The sequence below is a fragment of the Borostomias antarcticus genome (assembly GCF_949987555.1).
Source record: "Borostomias antarcticus genome assembly, chromosome: 12".
Lineage (NCBI taxonomy): Eukaryota > Metazoa > Chordata > Actinopteri > Stomiiformes > Stomiidae > Borostomias > Borostomias antarcticus.
Genome location: NC_140245.1, coordinates 7,009,615 through 7,035,137, shown reverse-complemented (window position 1 = coordinate 7,035,137; position 25,523 = coordinate 7,009,615). Strand labels below are relative to the sequence as shown.

The 25,523-nt window shown below is 52.6% G+C and overlaps 1 protein-coding gene across 2 annotated transcripts in view; it reads right to left on the bottom strand.

Moving 5' to 3' along the window:
- The window catches only part of LOC311316179 (solute carrier family 22 member 23-like), a 37,857-nt gene that overhangs the window by 5,130 nt on the left and 7,204 nt on the right, over positions 1–25,523 (bottom strand). For both annotated transcript variants that reach the window (XM_084446982.1, XM_084446983.1), the window contains exons 2-9: positions 24,736–24,839; positions 24,168–24,322; positions 10,022–10,190; positions 8,624–8,751; positions 6,344–6,446; positions 3,666–3,901; positions 2,877–2,909; positions 923–1,046 (exon numbers count right to left, since the gene is read on the bottom strand). In XM_084446982.1, the coding sequence (XP_084303108.1) occupies positions 923–1,046; positions 2,877–2,909; positions 3,666–3,901; positions 6,344–6,446; positions 8,624–8,751; positions 10,022–10,190; positions 24,168–24,322; positions 24,736–24,839 (1,052 nt within the window). The remainder of the gene's footprint in view (positions 1–922; positions 1,047–2,876; positions 2,910–3,665; positions 3,902–6,343; positions 6,447–8,623; positions 8,752–10,021; positions 10,191–24,167; positions 24,323–24,735; positions 24,840–25,523) is intronic.

The following is a 25,523-nucleotide window of genomic DNA, read 5'->3' as shown; positions in this document are numbered from 1 at the left end:
AAAAAGACGTGGCCCCGTAACGTCCATCCGCACGACACTTGCGGCGTTGGCGTGGCGCTCGGCGTTTTATCGCCGAGCGACGGGGAGTGCTGCAGTATCAGTATCATGAAACTGCATCCTGTCTCCCGTTCGTTCGCCCGCATGCGGTGTCATTACTCTGCCGGTCCACTCCGGGTGCGAGACTCTACTCGGCCACCAGGTGGCGCCCCGCCACCACTCTTCGGGCAGTGCACCACACACACACATACACACCCACACACTGCCTTACATAATCCAGCGAGCTAATGGAAACCTAATGCTGTGTCGACCGAATCTCCTCAGAAGAGAGGGATAACTCGAATGGCGTGCGGATATACGGCTACGTTATCACATTGTTATGTCCGTGCGTCGAGTTCCCCCATCTCACACGCCCATGGGGGTGTGTGTGTGTGTGTGTGCTGCTTTCATGGCCAGATGGCGATACTCTGCTAATATTACTCCAGGTCAGAGCAACCTTGAGACATGGACCCTCCGCCGGGATCAAAGCCAGCAGAGCCGCTATTAGCTAACGACGGTTATAAAACTGTACACCTTGCACCCCAGGTGACAACAGCAACCTTCAGACTCTCCGGCAAGATCACTCACACCACTGTCCTGCTCTCCGTAGGTCTAATATCTCCAATACAACCACATTATATTAACTTACCTAAAATAATGTTTGTCTGACAAGTAAGAGCACCCCAGGCCTGTTCTCAATGGGTGTTAAGATACTAAGTGGAACCCAACAGTTTCTACCCCTGGCCCTGGCTGAAATGATTTCTATTTTTTTGTGAGGTCTTGCAAAAAAAAAAAAATCATTCATCATCGTTCATTCATCCTTTCTGAAACCCCCCCCCCCCCGAAGCAGCCCGGTGGACCGGTCCCAGCATGCGGGCGCGCTCACCTGATGACGGTGGGGGTGATCTCGGCGCAGAAGAAGATGCTCAGGTTGCTGACGGCGTGGGAGGAGAACATGCCGATGATGGAGAAGGCGATGGAGAAGTTCCGATTCAGCGTGTCGGAGCGTTCTACGGGGGGAGAGCGAACACGCGTCAGCCATTTCCTCCGCGCGGCGGCGGACAGCGGCGGCGGCTGTGTGTGTGTGTATCCGACGGCGGTTTGTATATCGCTCACACACGCGCGCACATTCATGGGGGCACATGCGATAAAGGCTGCGCTACGTTGAGGGGGGCGCATGTGTCGTTCCTCCGGCTTAAACAGAGTTGTGCGTGCGTGTGTGTGTGTGTGTGTGTGTAGATGGAACACGGGGTCTGTATGAAGCGGTCCACCACCCTGATCGTGCCGCTGTACGTTTACGTGTACATTTAACTTCATCGGTTCCCCGGGATTAGAACACAGAACAGTCTGGACACGCAAACACACACACACACACACACACACATACACAAACACACGCATGCACACACACAAACACAGCGTTAGGGACATGTTTAAGGGATTGTTTAAGTTGGCCCAAAGAGGATAATAGGAGTCCGGTGTGTGTGATCAGCTGGGAGCAACTCTCTAATCTCTAATCCCCGGTCTGTCTGACAACAGGCCAGGCTCATTTGGCTGCCCAGCACACCCAGGGGAGGATTAGGAGGAAGAATAGAGAGATTGATAAGCGCGGAGGAGAGGAGGAGAGGAGGAGGAGGAGGAGGGCTACGGAGTCCATGAGACGGAGCCAAACACAGAGGATCATTCTCTACTCTCTACGCCACGAAGGACTGGGGAGTCTGGGTTAGGGTTAGCTTGAATTACACCCCCCCGTGTGTGTGCGTGTGTGTGTGTGTGTGTGTGTGTGTGTGTGTGTATGTGTGTGTGTGTGTGTGTGTGTGGGTATGGGTGTGTGTGTGTGTGTGTGTGTGTGTGTGTGTGTGTGTGTGTGTGTGTGTGTGCGTGTGAGCGTCCACGTTTTAATGCGCAAATATTTTCTGGAGGTGATTCTTAGAGGACGGTCATGTGAATGAGGATTATTCGGCCATGATGCTGAATCATGTCATACTCCACAGCTAGGCTGTGCGTTACAAAGCCTGTCAGACACAGCTTTCGCTAATCTGTAGTCTGGTTCCACAAGACTCATTCAGAATAGAGTTGTCGCTTGTCCTTACAATATATTATCAGCACTAATCAAGTCCTCATTCCACTTTCTAGGCACCCAACTAGACATTATAAGGCTCCCAATATGTCAATTTACTATCTGTAGTCTAGTAGCCTATCACAGGGCAGGTATGCCTCTCTGTCTGAACCTCTACAGACACTTGTATGTATAGGTGTGTGTGTGTGTGTGTGTGTGTGTGTGTGTGTGTGTGTGTGTGTGTGTGCGTGCGTGTCCACAGAATAACAGGGACGTGGAGTGGGAGATAGAGGCCAGGTTAGGTCTCTGTGTTCAGGGAGGGAGGGGGTGGTGTTCAGTAGGATAATGGAAGAATGAACCTTTGGTTTTGAACCGGCGACATTTTTATTACGCAACACCTGACCTCTGGGAATACTGAGAAACGCTGACACGGCGCCAAAGCAATGTGGGCCAGGCTGTCAGAATTCCTCCTCGTCCTAAAAAATAACAGCAAATTCACAACTCCCCGTGTCGAGGGGAGCGTTTTTGAACAATTGAAAGTCGATCCGAGGGTTGAAAAACAAGCCTGGGAGAATTGACTCTTTCAATGGCGCGCGCCAAGTGAGCTCTACCGAGCCGATTCTCCAAAATGTGTGTGAACAGTTATGATTGTGTGTAGCGGACAATTGATTCCGTTGTGATTATAGACGAGGACAAAGCCAGCCCTGGGGGGGGGGTGGGGGGGGGGGGGTGGGGGGGATGCGTGGGCGCATTAGGAGAGAAACAGATGGTCATACTGTACCTATATTTAGCTGAACACTGTACTTCCCCACCACTGGAAGAGAAACGAGAGAGAGAGAGAGAGAGAGAGAGAGAGAGAGACATACACGTTGTTCACAATGCCGCTGAAACTGTGCCCCGCGGACAACACGGTCAAAGGCCGCGACAGAACAAACACGCACACAAAGTACACAAAGGCTCTCACGCAAACGACATCCTGTTTGCTCGTTCGCGGCATGGAATATGGAGATGGATTGCCGGCGCGGGAGTGGGGCTGTGACCTCGGGGCGCGCTGACTGCGGTTAAACATTTGTCGCCGCGCGTCTGAGTGACTCTATCAAACAGGGAGCGTCTCCCCCTGTTACACAGTGACCGACACGCATTACAGCTCTCTGATTGCGCACTTAGGCATGGAAACATGAAAATGGATCATCTAGTACCCCGGTTCTAACTAAACCCTCGATAAACAAGATTCCCTTCTGCCTTCTCTTGACATTTTCCTGGCATTAAAGCAAGTGGCCAAATCTATCTATCCATCTATCTATCTATCTATCTATCTATCTATCTATCTATCTATGCATTCAGCAAGGAGGGATGCTGGACTTGTGGTCTACCACAAAGGGCGAGAACCCTCTAGAAGTGCTGAGGTCTGACAGCTTGTGGAACTCTTACGACGGGGACTGCTATCGAAAAGGCTCTCTGAGGTCAGCTTCCATATATTGTTAAGCGGAGAAATGGATATTGCGCACCTGTGTGTGTGTGTGCGTGTGCATGTGCGTGTGCATGCATGTGTGTGTGTGCGCGTACTCACAGTTGAGCAGGCCCAGCTGCAGCAGCGACGCCAGGGCAGTGATGATCATGAACATGAGGAGGCCGCCGCGTCTGCCCATCAGGCCCACGGCGGGGCACAGCGCCAGGCAGGACGCCACGGCGATGCCCGCCATGGTGTAGTAGTCGGCGTAGAAGTTGTGGAACATGGTGGTGCCCTGGGCCTCCGGGTCCATCATGCTGCGGGCAAAGCAGTGGTGGATCCCGTAACCAGTCAGCCTGGGGAGGAGGAAGAGAGAGAGAGGAGGGAGGGAGAGAGGGAGAGGAGGGAGGGAGAGAGAGGAGGGAGGATGAGGGAGCGGGAGAGAGAGAGGAGGGAGGGAGGATGAATGAGTGGGAGAGAGAGAGAGAAGGGGAGAGAGAGGAATGAGGATGAGGAAGTGGGAGAGTGAGAAAAGGAGAGAGAGAGAGAGAGAGGGAAGGGGAGAGAGAGAGGAATGAGGATGAAGAAGTGGGAGAGTGAGAAAAGGAGAGAGAGAGAGAGAGAGAGAGGGAAGGGGAGGGAGAGAGGAATGAGGATGAGGAAATGGGAGAGAGAGAAAAGGAGATAGAGAGAGAGAGAGATAATGTTAGGGAGAGAGGAAGGAGGAGAGAGAGAGAGAATGAGGTGCAGAGAGGACATCAGAATATAAAGGAGGATTCAGATTCAGATCTTTATTTGTCACATGTAAAAGTACAGTGTACAGTCACGGTGAAATGTTGCTTCCGGCTCTGTGATGTGCTCAACTATTCAATTTACAAATTACAAAATACACAATCAAATTACACATCTATACAATATAAGATAAATGGTATGGTACCGGTATGGATGAATTATGTACATGCTATAAGTATGGATATTAATAAATAACCCGGGGGGGGTGGGCATGGGTGTGTTATAAGCAATAAACCCAGAGAGTCCGTGGGTTACAGAGATTTTAGAACAGCTAGGGAACGTTGTTAGGCACGACGGGTAGCGGTAGTTTATTCACAAAATAAACGGACAGCAACATAATTCTTCCGCCAAACAACATAGGTCCCCTCAAGCTGCATATGGTTGCCATGCAACACTGGCAGGAATACAAGCTAATCAGCTACAACCAAAACCTGCCAGACTGACGTTGATAGCAGCTAGCTAACCAGCCATGAACGATGGTCTGCTTGTTTCTGTGCAACATATAAACGGAGCAGTTGTCAACGAAATACCAACTAACCTTATTCTAGTGTAAGCTTATTTGATAGCACTACACACTACGTTATTTTGACTGCCTGTCGCAATATAGGGCTATGGCCATCCAGTCACAAATTCGAATGACGGTAGCTAGTGCTAGAAATTAGTTGTTCTTTTCACCAACTATTAACACAACAATATACGCTAATTGCTTCATGCAGCTAGCTAGAGATATGCCCCCCAAATCAATTCAGACAGAGCCACCAAGAGCAGCTCCAGTGCATTCCGTGCCATGTTCAGAAAGTGTTGAAACACTAGTAAGAGGCATCCTAGAATGCCAACACAAAACGTTTGCAAAGTAGCACTATCAGATGAATTTCTTGGTCTGCTGCTGCTCTCTAGATTCAAATAATGCTGCCACATTAGTTACACAAGAATGGAAATCTTGGTAATAGTAATGGGGCCGCTGTAGCTCAGTTGGTAGAGCGGGTCGTTCAATGATCGAAGGGTCAGTGGTTCGAATCCCAGCTCCGACTGTCCACATGTCGAAGTGTCCTTGAGCAAGACACCTAACCCCAAATTGCTCCCAATGAGCAGGTTAGCGCCTTGCATGGCAGCTACCGCCATTGTGTGTGAATGGGTGAAAGAGATGCCATTGTAAGGCGCTTTGAGTGCCGCTAAGGTGGAAAAGCGCTATATAAGTGCAGTCCATTTTACCATTAATGCATTGGATTGAACGTTCAAATGTTTTGAAATGTTAACAGGATTGGCGGCGCATTCATACTACAAATATTTGTCATGCGGTCACAGGTGTGTGGTTAGGGTAGAAAATTCGGATTGGAGTGAACGAGAAAAGAAGGCCATGGTATTGAAAGGAAAGAGTGATGAGGGCCAGGGAAGACGAGCGAGGTCAAACGGGGTCAACTCTCTCTCTCCTCTCAAGCTGTCACGGTACACGCACAAGCACAAACACACACACACACACACGTACATGCACAGACTCTCCTAGCCGCCTAGAGTTTCATAAGAACACGGCTCATGTAAAATTCATGGCGAGTTCAGAGCCAGGGACGGCGAGTGCTGAAATAGCCAGGCCCTGTGTCTGACAAAGAGGGTTAGGATTTATAGGGAGAGGACAGACGAGCGGAGATCCAGCCGGCTGGAAAAGGCCCAGAGAGTGACTGATCGATGCAGCATCGAGCTGACGGGTCAACAGGACCGTACCATTGCACTCTGCGCACAAGGAGCCACTAACTGGCAGCGAACTCACACATACCGTACTGTACACCAGGACTATAGGCCATTCAGCGAAACACAACTAATCTCCTCTCTTTGTCTCTCTCTCACACATAGACACATTATTTACACACTAACACACACATAGGCCTAAACCTATGTTTAGAAACTCTCTCACACAAATACACACACATTTTTTACTAACAGATAAAAACAGAGAGGCACATGAAGTCAGGACAGACCCCCCCACCCCCCCCCCGACAGACAGTACTTACGAGTTGACACAGAGCACCACGATGTTCTTCCACAGGTTCCTGGTTCCCACCATCTTGACGATGCACGTCCTCTTGGGTTTCACCTGCAGAGCCCTGTGGAGCTCTGAGAACACAGGCAGAAGAGCGACGTCAGGATCAGGTTCTAGGGGTTTGAGGGCAGCGGGGCCGACGCGGCCGACCCGGAAGCGACGACGGTCGGCGCGGTGCGTCACGCCGTACCTACCGCCAGGGCCCCGGTCTCCGCCGCGCTCTACGCCAGCTACGTTGACGCCGCCGTGAACGCAGGTTTTTTTGCTACGCGAGGACGCGTCAGACGCACCTTGCGTAGACTTATGCAGCTTTGCGTAGCTGGCGAAGGCATAGCTAGTGTGTAGAGTATCAATCCACCCTTATCTCTTCCTGTTATGTGACAGGTATGACCGGGGGGGGGGGGTAGATGTGGAAATGCACTGAGTAGGACAACGCCCCGGTGTTGATCCAGTGGATTTTGAGGAAGCGGGCGGGTTGCCATGGAAACAAATCTCTACATACTGCGCGGGCACGTCACTGCATTCCATTTTGTTGCTCAGAGTTTCTGTGTGTGTGTATGTAGGTGTACTTGAGTGTGTATGTGTTTGAGTATGAGTGTGTGTGTGCCACAGCCAGCATACCTCTCCCCCCCACACACTTTAAGGTGACATTTTCAGGAGGTACCGTAATATACATAATACGTGAGCACCTGGGTTCCCCCGGCTTGCAACCTCTGCCTGTCAGAAAAGTCGCCATCATAAAGCGAGTTCTACGCAGCTGCAGCCGCCATACGCAGAAGCTCCTCTCTGCAGAGGAAGACGATGTTCCGTGCCGGCGAGCGCCGTGTCAACCCTCCGCCATCTACCGTCACGCGCCCACAACCACCAGATGCTTACACGAAAAAAAAGACCAGCCGATTCCAGCTGAAGCCACCCTGTCTCTCTGAGCTATTCAAAGGGGAAAGCTCTCCTGCAGAAGGCGGTTCTTGGTGGCGGAACCTGTAGGGTTAGGTGCCGGGGTTGTGTAACGTGCCCCTGGCCTCGGGGCGCATCTGCGGGAGCAGGGGGGGTCAAAGGGTAACTAGGAGTCTGCGGCCTCGCCTCACCCCTCTCCTGCTCTCCTCCCCCCGGTGTGTTACCTTCCGGTCTCTTCAACTCTTCTCTCTCTCCTCCCCTGCTCTCTCTTCAACTCTCCTCTCTCTCCTCCCCTGCTCTCTCTTCTCTTCCTCTCTCTCCTCCCCTGCTCTCTCTTCTCTCCCTCTCCCCTCCTCTCACCTCTCTCCTCCCCTCCCTTCTCCTCTCTCCTCCTCTCCTTTCTCCGCTCCCCCTCCTCTCTTCCCCTCCCTCCTCCTCTGTCCTCTCCTCCTCTCCCCTTCTCTCTTCTCTTCCCCTCCCTTCCTCTCCTCTCTCCCTCTCTCCTCCCCCCTACTCTCCAGTCCTAGTAGAGGTAAAGTTCCAGAAGGGGGGTGGGGTTAGCTGGGTGTAGGTTTACCAACCCCCCCCCCCCCTTCCTCCTCTACGGTAGCCATGGTAACAGGAAGTCTCCAGGGGATGCGGGGGTGGTGGGATATGGGGGAAGGGGGGGGGGGGGGGTCTCTATCTCGATAATCTGTCCCGTTGAGACAGGGCCGGGGGGGGGGGGGGGGGACAGGACTATCCACCGGTCCTAGCCAATCGGTTTCAGTTATGTCACTGAAAATACCGTGCATAGTGTAGGCAGGACCACACTCTGGTATAATTAGCACACTCGGGTATAATTGGAGTGTCAGGAAGTGGAGAGGCGCCGGGGCAGGGAACGGAAACGCGTGGATGATTGCAGAGCGACAAGCAGGATGAGTGGGATCTTGAGACCGCAGCCGCGTCAAGCTCGGCTGCTTGAGCGGCCGACGCACGCCAACCCCGCCGATGACGGCGCCGTTTCCGGGACCTCGGAAATCTCTGCTTCGGCTCGGAGAGGACTGGTTCATTAACGGTGGCTATGGTGATGCACGTGACAGCCCCGGAAAAGTGACGCTGAAGGGCATCCCGAACGGGCGTTATTTTGACACCCTAGTCCCTATGCCCTTCACAGCGCTCACTACCGAGGGAAGTGACTTCCTAGGGTGTAGGGGACGAGAGCCCTACGGTTTGGAACACAGCCTAAACAATCCCGCATGGGGGAGGAGGCAAGCTTTCACGGCCGATACAGACCAGCCCGTGCGCAAGACGGAGAGGAAACGGCGCGGATGCCAATCGCTCGTCGTGGAGTGTGCGTCGCGGCGGCGGGCCTCACCTGTGAGGACGTGGTCGCGGTCCAGCTCCTCGTTGACCTGGTTCTTCCTGACGATGTGGGCCATGATCCACTTGGAGCGGCAGTACTGCTGGGTGGCCAGCAGCCAGCGCAGCGACTCCGGGAAGATCCTGACGGACGACACAGAGCGGGAAGGCCCCCCTCGTCAGTACGGGACCACCGCACGGCAATAACGAGCGCCCAGGAGTTTTTATTCGGACTTTAATTGGGGCGCCGACTACTACGTATCTCAGTATATCAACCTGGTAATCCCCCTCTCCCTCCCTCTCCCTCCTTCTCCCCCCTCACCCCCCCCCTCCTCTCTCTCCCTCCCCTCCCCTCCCTCTCTCCCTCCCTCTCTCCCTCCTTCTCCCTCCCTCACCCCGCACCCCCCCCCCCCTCCTCTCTCTCCCTCCCCTCCCTCTCTCTCTCTCTCCCGCCGATTCAAAGCTCCCTGAGCCAAGTGGTACGGAGTTTAATCTGCAACCGAGGCTTTGAAGTCATTTGATAACCAGCGGATGAAGCGCTCTTTGTTAGCCGCGAGGGGAATGATGACGGGCCCTGTGATTGGCTGCGACGGGCCTAAATCCCCGGGCTTACCGCACTCCCTACCCGTCTCCGTGCCGCGGCGCTACAACGGACGACGCAGCGGAGTAAACAGAGTTTAATGGAGGAGCGTTTATGACCCAGGCTACGGTGGAGGGGCAGCAGAGGTCAGTTGAAGGCAGGTTAACGATAAGATATTAGGCCCATTATAGTACAGTATGGAAGTAAACGCCCTTGAGACCAAACGTCTCCCTTTGATGACATAACAGGTTTCACACGACTGATAAAGCTCAATTGCCCTGGCGAACGTGGGGTTATGTAAAACGTAAACACGTACATTGTAATGTCAGGCAACGTGTGCCGTCGCCACAGAATAAAACTTAAACACTTAAACGCCCACTTGCGTGCTCAGGACAAGTACAAGTATTCAGAGATGTAATCGCCTGATGTTGTTAATGTGACGGACAATAGGCCACTCACATTTCTCCAGATAACGGTTCACACTGCAAAAAGGGGAACACAGGCCACAGGTTTTTTGTTGTGTGTGTGTGTGTGTGTGTGTGTGTGTGTGTGTGTGTGTGTGTGTGGGTGGCCTGGACTAAAATGTGGGTGGCTGTCCTGTAAGCTGGTCCGTCATTCCCGTGTAAAAACAAAGGAACCGCATGCGGGCAGTACTGGCGAGGCGGCGGCCGGCCAATCGCAACGTCGAACGAAAGAAGCCGCCGCCACGCGCTCTGGCTCCGCCCGCTCTAGCCTGGAAAAAAAAAACGCCAAAGAGGGCGGCGTCGAACGCACGGATATATATACTACTCCCGGTGTGCAGGGTGCCGGGGTGTCTGTGTGTGTGTGTCTCACCAGATGTAGGACAGCATGAGGAACAGTGGGCAGATGATGATGGCCTGTAGCACCTGCCAGTCCCGGCACAGGTACGCCACCCCGGGCATCAGCAGCTGACCCCCGAGCACCACGAAGCTGGACACCATGGTCATGGAGAACCGCCAGCCCGGCAAGCACAGCTCAATCCCTGGTACACAGCAAGAGAGAGAGAGAGAGAGAGAGAGAGAGAGAGAGAGAGAGACAGAGAGAGAGAGAGAGAGAGAGGGAGACAGGGAGAGACAGAGAGAGACAGAGAGAGAGAGAGGGAGAGACAGAGAGAGACAGAGAAAGAGAGAGAGAGAGAGGGAGAGAGAGACAGAGAGAGACAGAGATAGAGAGACAGAGAGAGAGGGAGGGAGAGAGAGAGGGAGAGAGAGAGAGAGACAGAGAGAGATAGAGAAAGAGAGGGCGAGAGAGAGAGAGACAGAGAGAGAGAGAAAGAGAGAGAGAGGGAGAGAGAGAGAGAGAGAGAGACAGAGAGAGAGAGAGAGAGAGAGAGACAGAGGGAGAGCGACAGAGAGAGAGAGAGAGAGAGAGAGAGGGGGAAAGCAGGAGAAAGGGGGGCAGAGAAAGGGAGAGAGAGGGCAGAAAGCCAGAGAGAGAGAGAGAGAGAGGAGGGGGGGGGGGGGCAGAGAGGGTACATGAGTCACCAGTGCCGCCACACAGAAACGTCCATTCACTGCGAAGACAGGGGACAGAACGTTCCTAGTGACAGTACAGTAGAGTACAGTAGAGTACAGTAGAGTACGCCTCAAAAACACTCTTGTTGACATGTGTGGCAGATGAATCTCGAGCTGTCAGGGAAACAAACTTTACTGTCCACATGACACGAGGTCATCATCACGCACCTGTCGAGGGGTCAGAGGAGTCAGTGGACATAGCGTGGGTGATGACCACGCCACCCGCAAGGCGGTCTGACAGAGTTGGGAGCTTTGCGTCGTGAGACACTGATGCAACCATGAGGTAAGACCAGCAATGCCTGATGGGAATTCGATTTGACGGATATGCTGGTGTTAACCTGGGGTTATAACCTCAAGGGAAACACGCACGCACGCACACACACACAGAATCACTCGCACACACACACATACAGTACACACACACACACACACATGCACAAAAACACACTGGCTCACGCGCGCACACACACATCCAAAATACCCCGTCTAATGAGCCCTGATTACTCAGCCGCTGAACGGGACCGCCGACTCAGCCCTTCCTGTGTCCTGGTTCAGCAAGGCCAGCCGAGCAGAACCAGAACCCCGGAGCGCCTCCCTGCGCCCGCTCCTCCGCCCGCCGGAAACAACCTGATTCATCCAGACGCTCATTAGCATGCGCCCCACGCCGGCCGCAGAGACCAGAGAGTTCAGCTCCTCACACTGCATCACCGGGAGAGAGGTGGACACTGCCACAGTCCACTCACCCCTCTCTCCATCTCTCTCCCTCTATCTCTCTCTCCCACACCCCTCTCTCTATCTCTATCTATCTCTCTCTCCCTCTATCTCTCTCCCACACCCCTCTCTCTATCTCCCTCTCTCTCCCGCTCCCACACCCCTCTCTCTCCATCTCCCACACCCCTCTCTCTCTCTCTGTCTCCCTCTCCCTCCATCTCTCTCTCCCACACCCCTCTCTCTATCTCTCTATCTCCCTCTATCTCTCTCTCCCACACCCCTCTCTCTCTCTGTTTCTCTGTCTCTCTATCTCTCTCCCACACCCCTCTCTCTCTATCTCTCTGTCTCCCTCTCTCTCACTCTCTCCCACTCTCTCTCGCTCTCCCTCTCTGTCTCTTTCCCTCTCCCCCTCTTTCTCTCTCCTTCCATTCATCTTGCCTGTTTCGTTCTTTTTAGGTGTTGTCATTTTTGTTTAATCATGTTCTCCGGTCTGTTTTTCGCACAGCTGAGGTGCTCCGGATAGGAGGGGGGGGGCTTTCAAGGTGACGGAGCCCGGGGAGGGGGGGGGGGGAGGACAATGCAGAGGCCCACGCCGGCTCTGCTCCGCTCCCGAGAGAAGGGCCCGGAATGTCAATGAGGAGCCGCCTTCTCCTTCTCCTCCCCTCCCCGGGGACATGAATAACGCTCTCTGTTCAGAGACAGTAACGCAGCTGGACTGACAAAAAACACGAGGGGGGGGGCTCCGGACCTGGAGTAACCTCGGCCCGGTTCCCCGGCAGGAGTCCCAGCGCACGCAGCGCAGACGGCTGATTAGCGAGCAGCAGGAGTCGGAATTCTTCGCTCGGTGTTTGTGGTTCTTTGGGAGAGTGCACTCGGACGCCCTGCGCTCTCGCGGCGCATCCTGTCCGTGCCAAAGCAGACACACAACACACACGCGCACAGCACACACACACTCTCACACACACACACACGCGCGCGCGCGCGAACTCAGGTGAAGGCGTCAGAACGGGAGGACTGGAGGACCCGAGCCTCTTGGTCCTACTGACCCTAATCCCCCCACGTCGCTCTAGATCCGCGCCCCCACAATGCCTTGCTCTATCCTGGGCCCTGCTGACACAAATCCCAGCCGCTCAGCTGATGTCACACACAAGGCGCTCGCCGAAAAGCCCTGAATGACACGGGGGGGGGGGGCTAGCCTAAAAGAGGGTGACCTCGTGACACACTATAACAATGCCCTCACACCCAATGGCAAGGTGACATTCTGGAAGGTTGAATAACGCTGGTTATTAGAAGCCGTCGTCTCCAAGGAATATTGACTCCAGGATCCAGAATCTCAGCTATGCGACACTCAGGACACGTTGAGACACTCACAATCTGGTCAGGACACGTTGAAAAGGAATCCTGGCCAAGCCAAGGACAGAACGTTCGGCCAGACTCAGCGAGGAGATCTAATTGTACCCCCCCCCCCCTCCACCCCCATCACTACCTCCTCTGGTCTGCAGGGGTCCTCAGCGGGGCACTTCAAGGTGGGTGACCTTTCTGAGTCACATGAGCCCCTCGTGACCCCCTCGTCAAGATGTCACCCCTGACCGGGGCCAGTGGGTTTGTGTGTCACCCCCCCCCCCCCCCAACCCCTCCCCACCGACACACATGGGCCCCCAGGCTCACTAATCTAAAAACAGTACACACACTGGCTAATATACAGAATATACCCTAATGGTGTGTGTGTGTGTGTGTGTGTGTGTGTGTGTGTGTTCTCCATGGAAATCTAGGTCAAACTCATTGATCAGTCCCTTATCTTGCACTGTGGTGGGATCAAAGTGTGAGGAAAAAGTCCCCTTTCGACTCTAAGCACTTGTGAGTGTAAAGGCTATGCCTTGACGATGTTCTCTTTTCCTGAAGTGCATGAATGTGTGTGTGTGTGTGTCTGCTCGCGCACGTGCGTCCGTGGAACAAAAACAGACGCTAACGCCAACACCAGAACATCATCTCCAGTCCCAGAACGCTGGAAAACATCAACACAGACAATGCTCGCGTTCAGCCAACAAAAATGGCCCGGTCAGCAGAACCGACCCAGAAAATAAGAACCGACCCAGAAAGCCCCACCCCCACCCCCCCCTCCCCCGACTGCTGCGATACCACAGAGACGCTAGACAGGCATTCTGTAGCCTTTCACTGCTGATTGGCTGGATCCCTATCAAACCAGATCAAGTTGATTGAATTGATGCAGATCGGGAACCTTATAATGTCTAGCTGTGCACCCGGAATGGCTGGAATGAGGAATTGATTAGTGCTGATGAGATATTGTAAAGACAAGAGACTTGAAGACAAGAGACAAGATTTCCAATGTGCCTGTACTTACATATGTCGAAATAAACTTTCTATTTTATTCGATTTCTATTCTATTGTAACTGTGCAAGAGTTGAGCTGTCATTGTGCTGAATCAAGTCAAGTCAAGAAAACTGTATTATCCCGTAGGAGCGAATTGTAGCCCAGCCAGCAGCAAACGCAGACAAACAATAAACAATAAATCCAAGATAAATCCATTTAAAAACATATCACGTTGAATTATTTAATGTTAGTGGTAAACACCAGCGGATAGTCAAGGCTGGGTCACAGAAGTCCAGCCTGCCTGTCTGTTCGCAATCTGGGGTGTGGTATGGGTCGGTATGGACGGAGATACTGTGGGTTGGGGGGCTGTTGGGGCTATAGGTTAGTATGGGGTGGAGATAGGAGAGGCTATGGGAGGGTGGTCTGATAAGGAGCTAGGTTAGATACGGGGTAGTGAGACAGGGGGGTGTGTATGGGGTCCGGGAGAGGGGGGGGTCTGGGTTAGCATACAGAGAGATAGGGAGGAACAGATGGGCCCGAGCCGAAAGGAAGTTAGCTAAGCTACCAGGAATGCGCAGTCAGCAGCAGCGGTGAACTCTGACCTGCCCCGGAGGAAACACAGCGTCGGCACCTTCACTCGCTTATCTGGAGACAGAAAGGGAGCAGGAAAGTGGGGGGAGGGGGAGACCAGCCTGTGCGCTGTTGAGGAAGGAACTTGTCTTTCCCTCGGCCGCTGCTCGCCCACGCGTCCCCTTTAACGTCCCCGGGGGGCAGGGGGGAGACCTCGGGGTGCGTAGAGGCACCGTCCACACCGCCGCTGTTCACCGCCTGCTCCCAGATCAGCCTCACCGAGCCCCGGCCTCTTCCCAGATCAGCCTCACCGAGACCCGGCCTCTTCCCAGATCAGCCTCGGTGGAGCAGCAGGAGAGGCGGAGGGAGAGAGAGGGAAAGAGAGAGAGGAGGAGGGAGATGCTGAGGGAGATGCTGAGGGAGGAGGAGAGAGGGAGAAGGTGAGAGAGAGGGAGGAGGAGATAGGGAGAAGGAGAGAGAGGGAGGAGAGAGAGAGGGAGAAGGAGAGAGAGAAGGAGAGAGAGAGGGAGACGGAGAGAGGAGAAGGAGAGAGAAGGAGAAGGAGAGAGAGAAGGAGAGAGAGAGGGAGACGGAGAGAGGAGAAGGAGAGAGAGAAGGAGAGAGAAGGAGAAGGAGAGAGAGAAGGAGAGAGAAGGAGAAGGAGAGAGAGAGAAGGAGAGAGAGAGGGAGAAGGAGAGAGGGAGAAGGAGAGAGAGAGAAGGAGAGGGCTGACTGTGGTTGCGTGCTGTCCTCGGGGAGCTATAGGCATCTAGAAATGAAAAGCTCCTCTCTGATGGAGACCATCTACTGGTGTCAACAGGCCTGATGGAGAGAGAACAGCCAGGGGAGCTGAGGTGAACTGACACATTCAACCAGACAGACAATACACAGAGAGAGAGAGAGAGAGAGAGAGAGAGAGAGAGAGAGAGAGAGAGAGAGAGAGAGAGAGAGAGAGACAATACAGAGAGAGAGAGAGAGAGAGACAATAACGAGAGAGAGAGAGAGAGAGAGAGAGAGAGAGAGAGCAGATAAATGAGTCCCCCACACACACACACACACACACACACACACACGCACATTACATAACATAACACCACACATACTTTCACACACTCTAGCACGTTGTCTCTGTGTTCTCCCCTGGCTTCCTGACTGTGTTCAGGGAGATGAATGCCTGCAGAAAGGAGGGGAGCTACTGTGAGGAGGCAGCTGGTTACCCAGAAACCCTGCCTAGCAGAGGAGAGGAAGAGAGGAGAGGAGAGAGGAGAGGAGGCAGCTGGTTACCCAGAAACCCTGCCTAGCAGAGGAGAGGAGAGGAGAGGAGAGGAGAGGAGAGGAGAGGAGAGGAGAGGAGAGGAGAGGAGAGGAGGCAGCTGGTTACCCAGAAACCCTGCCTAGCAGAGGAGAGGAGAGAAAGAGAGGAGAGGAGGGAGGAGAGGAGAGAGGAGAGGAGAGGAGAGAGGAGGCAGCTGGTTACCCAGAAAATCTGCCTAGCAGAGGAGAGGAGAGGAAGATAGAGGAGGAAAGAGGAGAGGAAGACACAGGAAGAAAGGCCAGGAGAGAAGGAAGAGAGAGGAGAGGAGTGGAGTGGAAAGGAAGAGAGGGAAGGAGGCTCAGGAGGTACTGTAGAGTGGCTGGCTGGGGATCGCAAGCTTCCGGAGTGTTCCGAAGTGTCCTTGAACACGACCCTGAACCCCAAAACTGCTCATGTGCAGCATGGAGGCGCAGTAATACTGTCACCGCACAGCAAGAAGGTCTCTGGGCCTTTCTGTGCGGAGTTTGCATGTTCTCCCCGGGTTCGCACGGGTTTCCCCCATTAAGGTCCCTAGCGAAGACGGACAGGAACACTTAGCCGGCCCCCCGGGCACGTCCCCCTGCTCGCTGCCTCCTGTCTGCTCCCCGCTGCCCTTGGGGGAAGGATGTCGGGATGGGTTAAGAGCAGAGAGACATTTCATCGGTGGATGCTCAAGCCATTCGCGCATGTGTGTGTGTGTGTGTGTGTGTGTGTGTGTGTGTGTGTGTGTGTGTGTGTGTGTGTGTGTGTGTGTGTGTGCGTTTCGCCACCTACACCGTGTGATGTGCCGCCTCTCACCTTGTGATAAATAAACATGTTTGTTGTTGTTGTTTGTTGAGGACAGGAGAGGAAAATAAGAGAGAGGAGAGGAGATGAGGAAAGGGAGAGGGGCACAGAGAGGAGGAGAATGGAGAGGAAGAGAGAAGAGGAGAACAGGGATGTACCGACTGCAAAATTCCTGGCCGATGCCGATGTTTAAAATAACCATGCGGTCGACGCCGATGGATGATGCTTGTTTTTTAATTCCCTCTTTTGTGCCCGGCGCAACAAAGGAATGAACATTTTTCACATTTGCATGATAGGTACACACTTCATCTAGGTGTGAACTATTTCTGGCGCCATATTTTGGGATTGGGCTGTACTGAACGTTTCTGTGCAGAGCAGAAGGACATGTCCACGGGGCAGCTGGGAGGAAACGTTTCGACGGCCGGCCGAGGCGGGATAACAAACGGCGAGCGTGAGGGCGGCGCGCAGCCTGCGCTGTCGTTACGCCGCTGATCTTCTCCGAATCTGCGGCTGGGAAGGGAAACCATTCGTGAAAGAAACAGGCATAGTTTGTGCGACGCGAACGTCGGCCGCTGGCGTCGGTGAATGTCGTTTTGTTTGCCGACGGGCCGATGGACAGTCAACAGGGGGGGAGCTCTGACCGTGCCGATGTTTGGCCGATGCATCGGTGAGAAGAGGAGAAGAGGAGAAGAGGGAGAGGAGAGGAGAGGAGAGGAGAGGAGAGGAGAGGAGAGGAGAGGAGAGGAGAGGAGAGGAGAGGAGAGGAGAGGAGAGGAGAGGAGAGGAGAGGAAGGAGTGCAGAGGAGAGGAGGGAGAGCTGAAGAGGGAGAGAAGAGGAAGGAGTGCAAAGAGAGGGAGAGGGAAGCAGAGAACAGCCCATCCCAGCCCCAGCACTGCAGCAGGGAGTGAGCACAGCTGGCCCGAATCCTGTCTGAATGAAGCAGCTTTATTCCAGTCAGCGCACGGCACACACACACACACACACACACACACACACACGCACACACGCACACACACACACACACACACACACACAGCTACTCAGTCACCCAGAAGAGAAGGGAGGAGACAGCCCATGTAAAGAATGACCTATATAAAAACGTTGTGGGCGGAGCACATACCAAAGCCTTACAGTACATAACGAAGGCTTGAGGATACGATACAGTTCAATGTACCTCTGAGCTTTCCCTAGTTTGGAGGAGGATATCCTGTTGTCTGCTCGGTCTCAGGGGCTGTGAATGTATTCTACAGAGGGGCAGTAATGCTGTCCAGCTGAGCATTTGATTATGCAATGCTGAGCAACGGAAAAAAAAAACAAGAACAGAGGGTTTTCTAATGGAGACTGAGTTATGGTCGGTGTGTGTTTGAAAGATTTCAAAATGGAGGAAGTGCTTCATGTAAACGCGGCTATTTCTAAATATACTTACAAGTTGATAATGTGCTGAAGGTCAAACGTGTTTGTCCTCATTGAAACGTGACCCAAGTGTTTAATCCGCCCAGGGACCATATGACAGACATCAACATGAAGTTATGTTGATAATAATACTCCTGAGACACACACGCACGCACGCACACACACACACACACAGGCATGCACGCACGCACACACACAGACATACACAGGCACACACACACACACACACACGAGCGTACACACACAGGCGCACGCACACGCACACACACACACACACACACACACACACAGTAGATGGCACGCATGCAAACGAAATGCAAAGGCACTGACGCGCGCGCACACTCACGGGCCAGGCAGCCACAGGCCTGGAGGAACAGACGGCAGCGCAGGGTGAGACGCACATCCCCTATCTCCTCCTGACTGTTACATCCGGCCACGTGAGCTCTGAGGAGGAATATCTCAGCTATGCGCACGGTAGGCCCACTCGTAGGCTAGGAGCGGGCCTGTTGGCCTGCTGTGGCAATAAAAAATAAAAATAAAAGGTTCTGGATCGAGACAGCGAGACATAGGCTACTCCCCAATATGAATATATCGCCAAAACGCGTAATAAATGGCAATCCAAACCACCATTGACTCATTAATGATTTATTAAAAGGTGTGTAGGAAAATGGAGACGTGCGGGGTGAAGGGGTTCAGGAGACCTCTCTGAAGGAGATGAAGCATGCGACATGGTGCGAGCGCTCGAAAAAAACAAACCTAGCTCAGTGCCCTGAAGCACAATAACCCTGACTCCCACACACTGCTCACAATGAGCTCACACACAAACAGACGGCACAGCCAGCTAGCATGACTCAGAGCTGCGCGGGGCGTCGGAACGCTCCTTGAAAACAAGACGAGCAAAAGCAGCTCGCTCGCCCCTTCCACGCTTACAGCCTCCAACAAGCTAGCACTACTAGCGTGACACCTGGGCTAAACTCTGAAGCTCGCCTTGTGCTATTGCTAGCGACGGTGTTAAAAAATTTAACGCACGCCGATGGAGCTTAGTATAAATATAGCAGCGCTACGTCAGATGACTTCGACTACAGTATCTGTTTGGATGCTCTGCTGTTCTATGTTTTACCAATCAATATGCCGGATGGATAGGAAGGCCAATCTCAAAATGGCTGTGGGGCGCGTCGCTTTGCACATGTAGCCTACGTGTTGGCAGCAGGCGCTTCTGGCAGTGAGTAGCAGACTCGCGGATCACACGGTGCACAGACAGGCTCCCTGTTGTGATGCTTCAAAGGAGGGGTGAACAGTCTGTCTCTTACTCAGTCAGTCAGTCTCTCTCTGTCTGTCTGTCTGTCTGTCTGCCTGCTTGCCAAACTCTGCCTCCTCTCACATCTACAACTTAATGGCCTCTGCCTGTCTGTCTGTCTGCAACTCTTGGGGGCGAATTCACTAAAGCAAATTGCGCCCGCTAATTGCCCCATTATATTGCGCGTCAGTTGCGCCCGCTATGTGCTCCGTTTTAAAAACCTATTCACTAAAGACATTGCGCTAATAATATCCCAGCGCAAACACGCCCATTCGGTGTTTGCGGCTGAGTGCAATTTGCTGCTGATATAGGAAATGACTATAAATACAGCGCATACAGCGCATACAACTCGTATGCATATCATTGGACGATGGCAGACAGAAAAAGAAAGATACGATTTTCAGACAGCGAACTTGAAGGCCTCACGGACGAGGTTCAAAAACATGTCTCACAGCTTTCGGCAAAAAAATATCACGACTGCAGCAAAAAATCATATTTGGGGTTTAATTTCCCAATCAGTCAGTGCCATTTGTGTGTGTAAACGCGGAAGACTGCAAACGGAGGTGGAATGATTTAAAAAGACGAACAAAGGAAAAATTGTAATTTTATGTTATGCAAGTTGCAGCACGATGATCTGGCATACTTTTGGGGGAGTGTATAACATTGCCCCACCGGTACGATCTAGGCATCTAAACGGCTTTTCAGGATTCCAAATGTGCACTCAATCACACCGCGCGTCCTGATGTGAGCCCAGTTGTACGCCGCCTCTCCAACGTTGGAAGGATTACGCACGGGAGTCATCATCCATGGCTGAAGATGATACCTGCCGTCACCTATGATACAAAAGGAAAATATTTTCAAGACCATTCAAATAAAACAAATATTGTGTAGGCTATGTTTTTATTTATTTATTTATAGGCCTACCTATATCGGCCCCCAGCCGTTCAATGAACAGCTAGGGAATGCGCAGTTTCGCGTATAGACTATTATACGCACAGTTTCGTGCTATGTAGGCTATTATATTCATTGGGGGAGCTTGGACTCGCTGGGGACGGGTGGAGAGACGCATAGTCAACTGAGCCTCCCCAGACGCGACTTCATCCTCCAGTTGGCTGAAGAGCTGCGCGCTCTGGTGTCCAAACAGTTACCGCGGTGGTTCTAGTGTTAAATCAAAAAGTGACCTTCTTCTAAATATTCTCTCACGAACAACATGCCTGGCATTGCGATGCCTTCGCCTCGCAACAATCACTGCTGCCATGATCAGCGGACAGGCTGGCCGCGACACCCCTTGCGCTTAAATACCACCACGTTTCTGAAAACGGTATTAATTCACTTTAACTGCGTGAGGCAATTTGCGCCGATGTTTGTGAATTGGGCGGGTTTTGCAATAATGTTCATTTGCATAGAAAGGGGAACATTCTCCGCCCATATTACCTAATTTAAATATGAGCTAATAACACCGGCGCAGAGCAACGCAATGACGAACGCAACGCAGTTAACACCGTATTTCACCCTTTGCGAGGGCTTTGTGAATAGCAAACATAATTTTTGACTTCTTTGCACAGGCTTTGCGTCAGGAAAAGCTGCGCAATCCTTTAGTGAATTCGCCCCTTGGTATTCTAACAACTACAACTTAATGACCTGTCTACCTGCCTGCCTGTCTGTCTGTAACTGTTGGCTTTCTCACAACTGCAATTAAATGGCCTGTTCTTCCGTCTGTCTCAACCATTGTCTCTCTTCTGCTCTCTCTAATTCTTTCCCCTTTCTTTCCTTCCCTCTGTCTAGTCCTCCAGTAGGCCCCCCCCCCCCCCATTCTTCCCCCTTTCTTTCCTTCCCTCTGTCTAGTCCTCCAGTAGGGGGTAGGCCCAACCCCCCCCCCCCATTCTTCCCCCTCTCCCTCTCTCTCTCTCTCCACATGAGCGTTAGCATTAGGAACAGTATTTGGTGTCGCCTCAGATCAGCCGAGTCCGACGCTGCAGTGTTCCTGAACCCGACAGGCCGGCCTAGCGGAACGGACAGAGGCAGGACACAAACCCCTCCCCTCTACAGGCGCCTGCCGGCCCGCCAACAACCCACTGTCTGTCTGTCTGTCTGTCTCTGTCTGAATGTCTGTCTATCTGTCTCTGTCTGTCTGTCTGTCTGTCTGCCTGTCTGTTGGCCTGTCTGTCTGTCTGTCTGGCTGCCTGCCTGCCTGCCTGCCTGCCTGCCTGTCTGCCTGTCTGCCTGTCTGTCTGTCTGTCTGGCTGCCGGCCTGTCTGTCTGGCTGGCTGGCTGCCTGTCTGTCTGTCTGGCTGCCGGCTGAAAGTCTGGCTGTCTATCTGTCTCTGTCTCTCTGCCTGAATGTCTGTCTGTCTGTCTGTCTGTCTGTCTGTCTGTCTGTCTGGCATTGTGTGTCTATCTGTATCTGTCTGTCTGTATGTGTGTGTGTGTGTGTGCGTGTGGGAGGGGGGCGTCCCGTTAACCGTAACCAGCCCCGACCTGTCTGAGGAGTACCGGCAGTCAGCTGCCACGTAACCGACCGTCACGCATCACAATTCAAAATAAATGTCTCTCCGTAACCCCTGTCGAACATGTCGATCCTGTGTTGACGGTAAACGTTCGACGTTTGAGGAGAATCACCATAAGCCTCGTACTGTAGATCACGTTGGGATTCGGCTCTGTGGTTCTACTGTAGGTACTGCCGAACAAACCCAAACCAGGATGTGAACATAGGGTAGAATGTGGGTTAATGTTTACAAGAGGATCTGCCACACTCGTGACAGCGAGCCACACAGACTCCATCTGAATTATGACTCATGCGCTCGCTTACCTGGAAAGTCTCATGATATCACGGAAGGAAAAAAAAAAACAAGAACTGGTATCGCAACTCTGTGGCAGCAGACCGAGATGGTCTGTCAACAAGCCATAGACCCCCCCCGTTTACTCTTAGAAAGCCACTGTGTGTATGTGGTCCGGCCAAAGGTTGACTGAGAGGCGATAGGAGAGAGGATTTGAGCACCATCACTAGTGGAGTCAATATACAGAGACACAGGAACAGGCCATGGGACGATAACCACAACACAAACACAGTTCCTACAAAATACCCACAGCAATACGAGGAGTCACAGTAGATCCAAGCACCCCCATCCAAAACATAGGAAGATTAGTGAATATGTTATTTGATATTTCATGGACAGCGCTACCACTTTCATTATTATTAGAATGGGGGCTAACAATGCCTATTTTCAACGACAGCCAGGATGTAGAGTCCGAACTGAAGAAATGGTGAACGGACATCATCGGCGTTTGAGCTCTACAGCGAACGCAGCGCCCAGGGAGATGTCCATCACCTGGCGTGGAAAAACACCATAACTCTTCCTGGCGGATGCCACTCGACAACAAAGGGGGAGAGAACGGCTTTCGGTTAAACGCCTGACAGGTCACCTGATGGCGTTAGTGCTTTTATGACTGTTGAGGAGCAGAGCTCAGTGATTCGGAGCGTCACTGCTTATAGACCTGTATTTGCTCTGCAATCATGGGGAGACAGGATTAACGTTCCAGGATACCGCGTTTGAGTAAACATTGGGGCAGACAGTCCTAGTATTCCTCTATCCAGTACATACATACCGTATGACAAACAGACTGACAGATACTGTCCTACTGTACGGAACCTACAAGTTTTACTAACAGACAGTAATCAAAACTGGGACATTGTGTCACTGATTTTAAAACCACTCAATTACACAAATATTCTCTCCTCCCCTCAACCTCTGGAAAGCAGCCCTCTTCTTGGCCCCTGTAGCCCCCCCGCGCTGCTATTTCTGGGGTTGAGCGCGGCGAGGCTTTTCAAGCCAGACAGTGTGGAGTAAATTAGACTGACAAGGACACAGAGGGCCCCTTGCTGACAATAACCCCCCCCCCCCCACCACCACCTTAAGCGCCGCACAGTCAGACGGCGAATGGCCAATTATCGGGACGCCATCGTAAATCCCCCCCTCCCCCCCTCCTCCTCCTCCTCCCCACCCTCCTCCTGCTCGGCAAACGGGGGCATTTCGAGGGCGCGGATTATCGCCCATCGAAACCTCTGCCGCGCCGAGGGAAAAGGTCACCGTTGTCTTCGCGGCGGTGGACGACAAAAGCTGTGGTGAGGACAGGTTATCAATCCCCCATCCCCCATCCCCCCGCCCACCTCTCTCTTAGACGGCGGCTAATGAGAGGGCCAAAACGCAGGGTGTGGAGTTTCGTCGGCCTCGTCTTATAAAGACTACAGGCTGACGATAAATCCGGGCTGATTTCAAGGGCACACGCGTGCGCTGTGGCTAGCCTGCGTTTGACGGCGTCCGCCCCCGCGATTGACCGGCGCGGGACGATTAAGTCAGCACTTCATTGCCGCTCAATAGCTTCCCATTACAGGTCAAAGCCCCTCTCCGTTTGAAGCTTCGTCCTAGCAGGGGCGTCTCAGATGATGGGATAGACCTCCCATCGAGTGTCTCTACCGCAGGGCCCGAACCGAGGCTATTAGGACTAACCAAACCCCCCCACTCCCGGAACCTTCCTACTCTGGTCGAGCGCCGACGGGAGTTTCAGGCAGTTTCTGACGTCTGGAGGTCCTGACTGAGAAGCAGGAGGAACTGGCCCATGAGGGGGGAGGGCTGCCTTAGGCGGTCTTCCGTGTCGCAGACCTGCCTGTACGAGCCGTGTTGCTGGGGGCCTTCGTCTTTCCACAGCCGTCTCTGTTTTCACAACTCGCCACGCGTACGAACGCTCCTCAACCCCTCTGCACAAACATGACTCAGATCACAAAGGCTACAGTTGGAGCTGGCTTATTTGTCATGCTGTATGCAAAGGATAAGGTTTCCATTTCTAACGAATGTGTGACTCATCATGTCGCCACACCTGAAAGACCCGTAATCAAGAGGTTGGAAGGAACAGGCCGCCGTTCACTTAAGGACACCGTCTGGACATCCTGGCATTCCCGTAAAGCGGCATTTGCCTCAAACGCGGCATTGGCGACGACTGGTATGTTTCGTGGGGGGGGGGGGGGGGGGTAGGGGGTGACTCACTGAGGACGTAGAGGGACAAGGTGATGCCCGCCAGACAGAAGCCCTCGAAGAAGCGCAGGGTGCTGAACATGGGCACGTTGACGGAGAAGGCCACGGTCAGCCCGAACACCAGCATGAAGAGCACCGAGATGATCAGCACGGGGTGACGCCCGAACCTGAAGCAGAGGAGGGAGGGGGGGGGTAGAGATCTAAAGAAACCACTTTTGATTTCCACACCGTAAGGCAAGGCAAGTTTATTTGTATAGCACATTTCAGCAACAAGGCAATTCAAAGTGCTTTACATGCGACATTAACAGCAGAGACAAAGTGCAAGAAACACATGAAAGGTCATATAAAACGAAATGTAAGATAAGGACATTTAAAACAAAATGCAGGAAAAATAAAAGATACAGTGCAGCGTATGAATGAATCATTTTTGATTTAATAAAAAGCAGCGGCAAAAAGAAAAGTCTTGATTTAAAAGAACTGAGAGTTGCAGCAGACATGCAGTCACTCAAAATGGCATTGGTCCGCCTGGTCTAGGACACACAGGAGCTTCTCACGGTGCCGGGAGGAGGACTCGACTCACCAGTCGGCCAGCACGCCGAACACCAGGTACCCGAAGATGGAGCCCACCAACAGGGAGAACTTGGCGATGTGGACCTTCCACGCCGAATCGCAAACCAGACTCCACTGTAGAGAGAGAATGAGATGTATGAGAACACGCAGAAGCAGAACATGAGCCCCTGGTCTCTGAGAGTCAGTATGAAGGATGCTGGGTGTGTATCGTCGTGTTACAAGATATGTGTCATGATACATTATTCTACCTCGCTTGGGTTTGAACCAACAACCCCAATATATATCAATACACACAACAATGCAGAAGATCACTCCTTTAATACTGTAAAAAAAATAAAAAGACGTAATTGTTCAGGGGAGAGAATGTTAATCATGGTTTAAGACGTTCATTAAAACCATTTATTCAGAAAAATGTATGCGGGCCAGGTAGGGCTTCCCATTGTACTGTGGACATCCTGTGCTGTGACTAATATATATATATTCTTCCCTCTCTCTCCCTCTCTCTCTCCAATTCTCTCTCCCTCCAGCTGTTGACTACCACTGCTGCCCAACAGCACTGGGATTCCCTGATATGTGTGTGTGTGTGTGTGCGCGCGCGTATCTGATTTGCATTAACACACTTCCCCACACGTCAGCAGTCGGACCCAGGTGAAGACTGAGCAGCACTGTGTTCAGTAGCTTATTCGGGACCAAGGAGTGACTCACATCATTGACTAGACAAATAATATTACGCAATTGCATCATATCATACACCGATATGATGCGCGTATTTCATGGACAGTATCTATACAGGCGAGA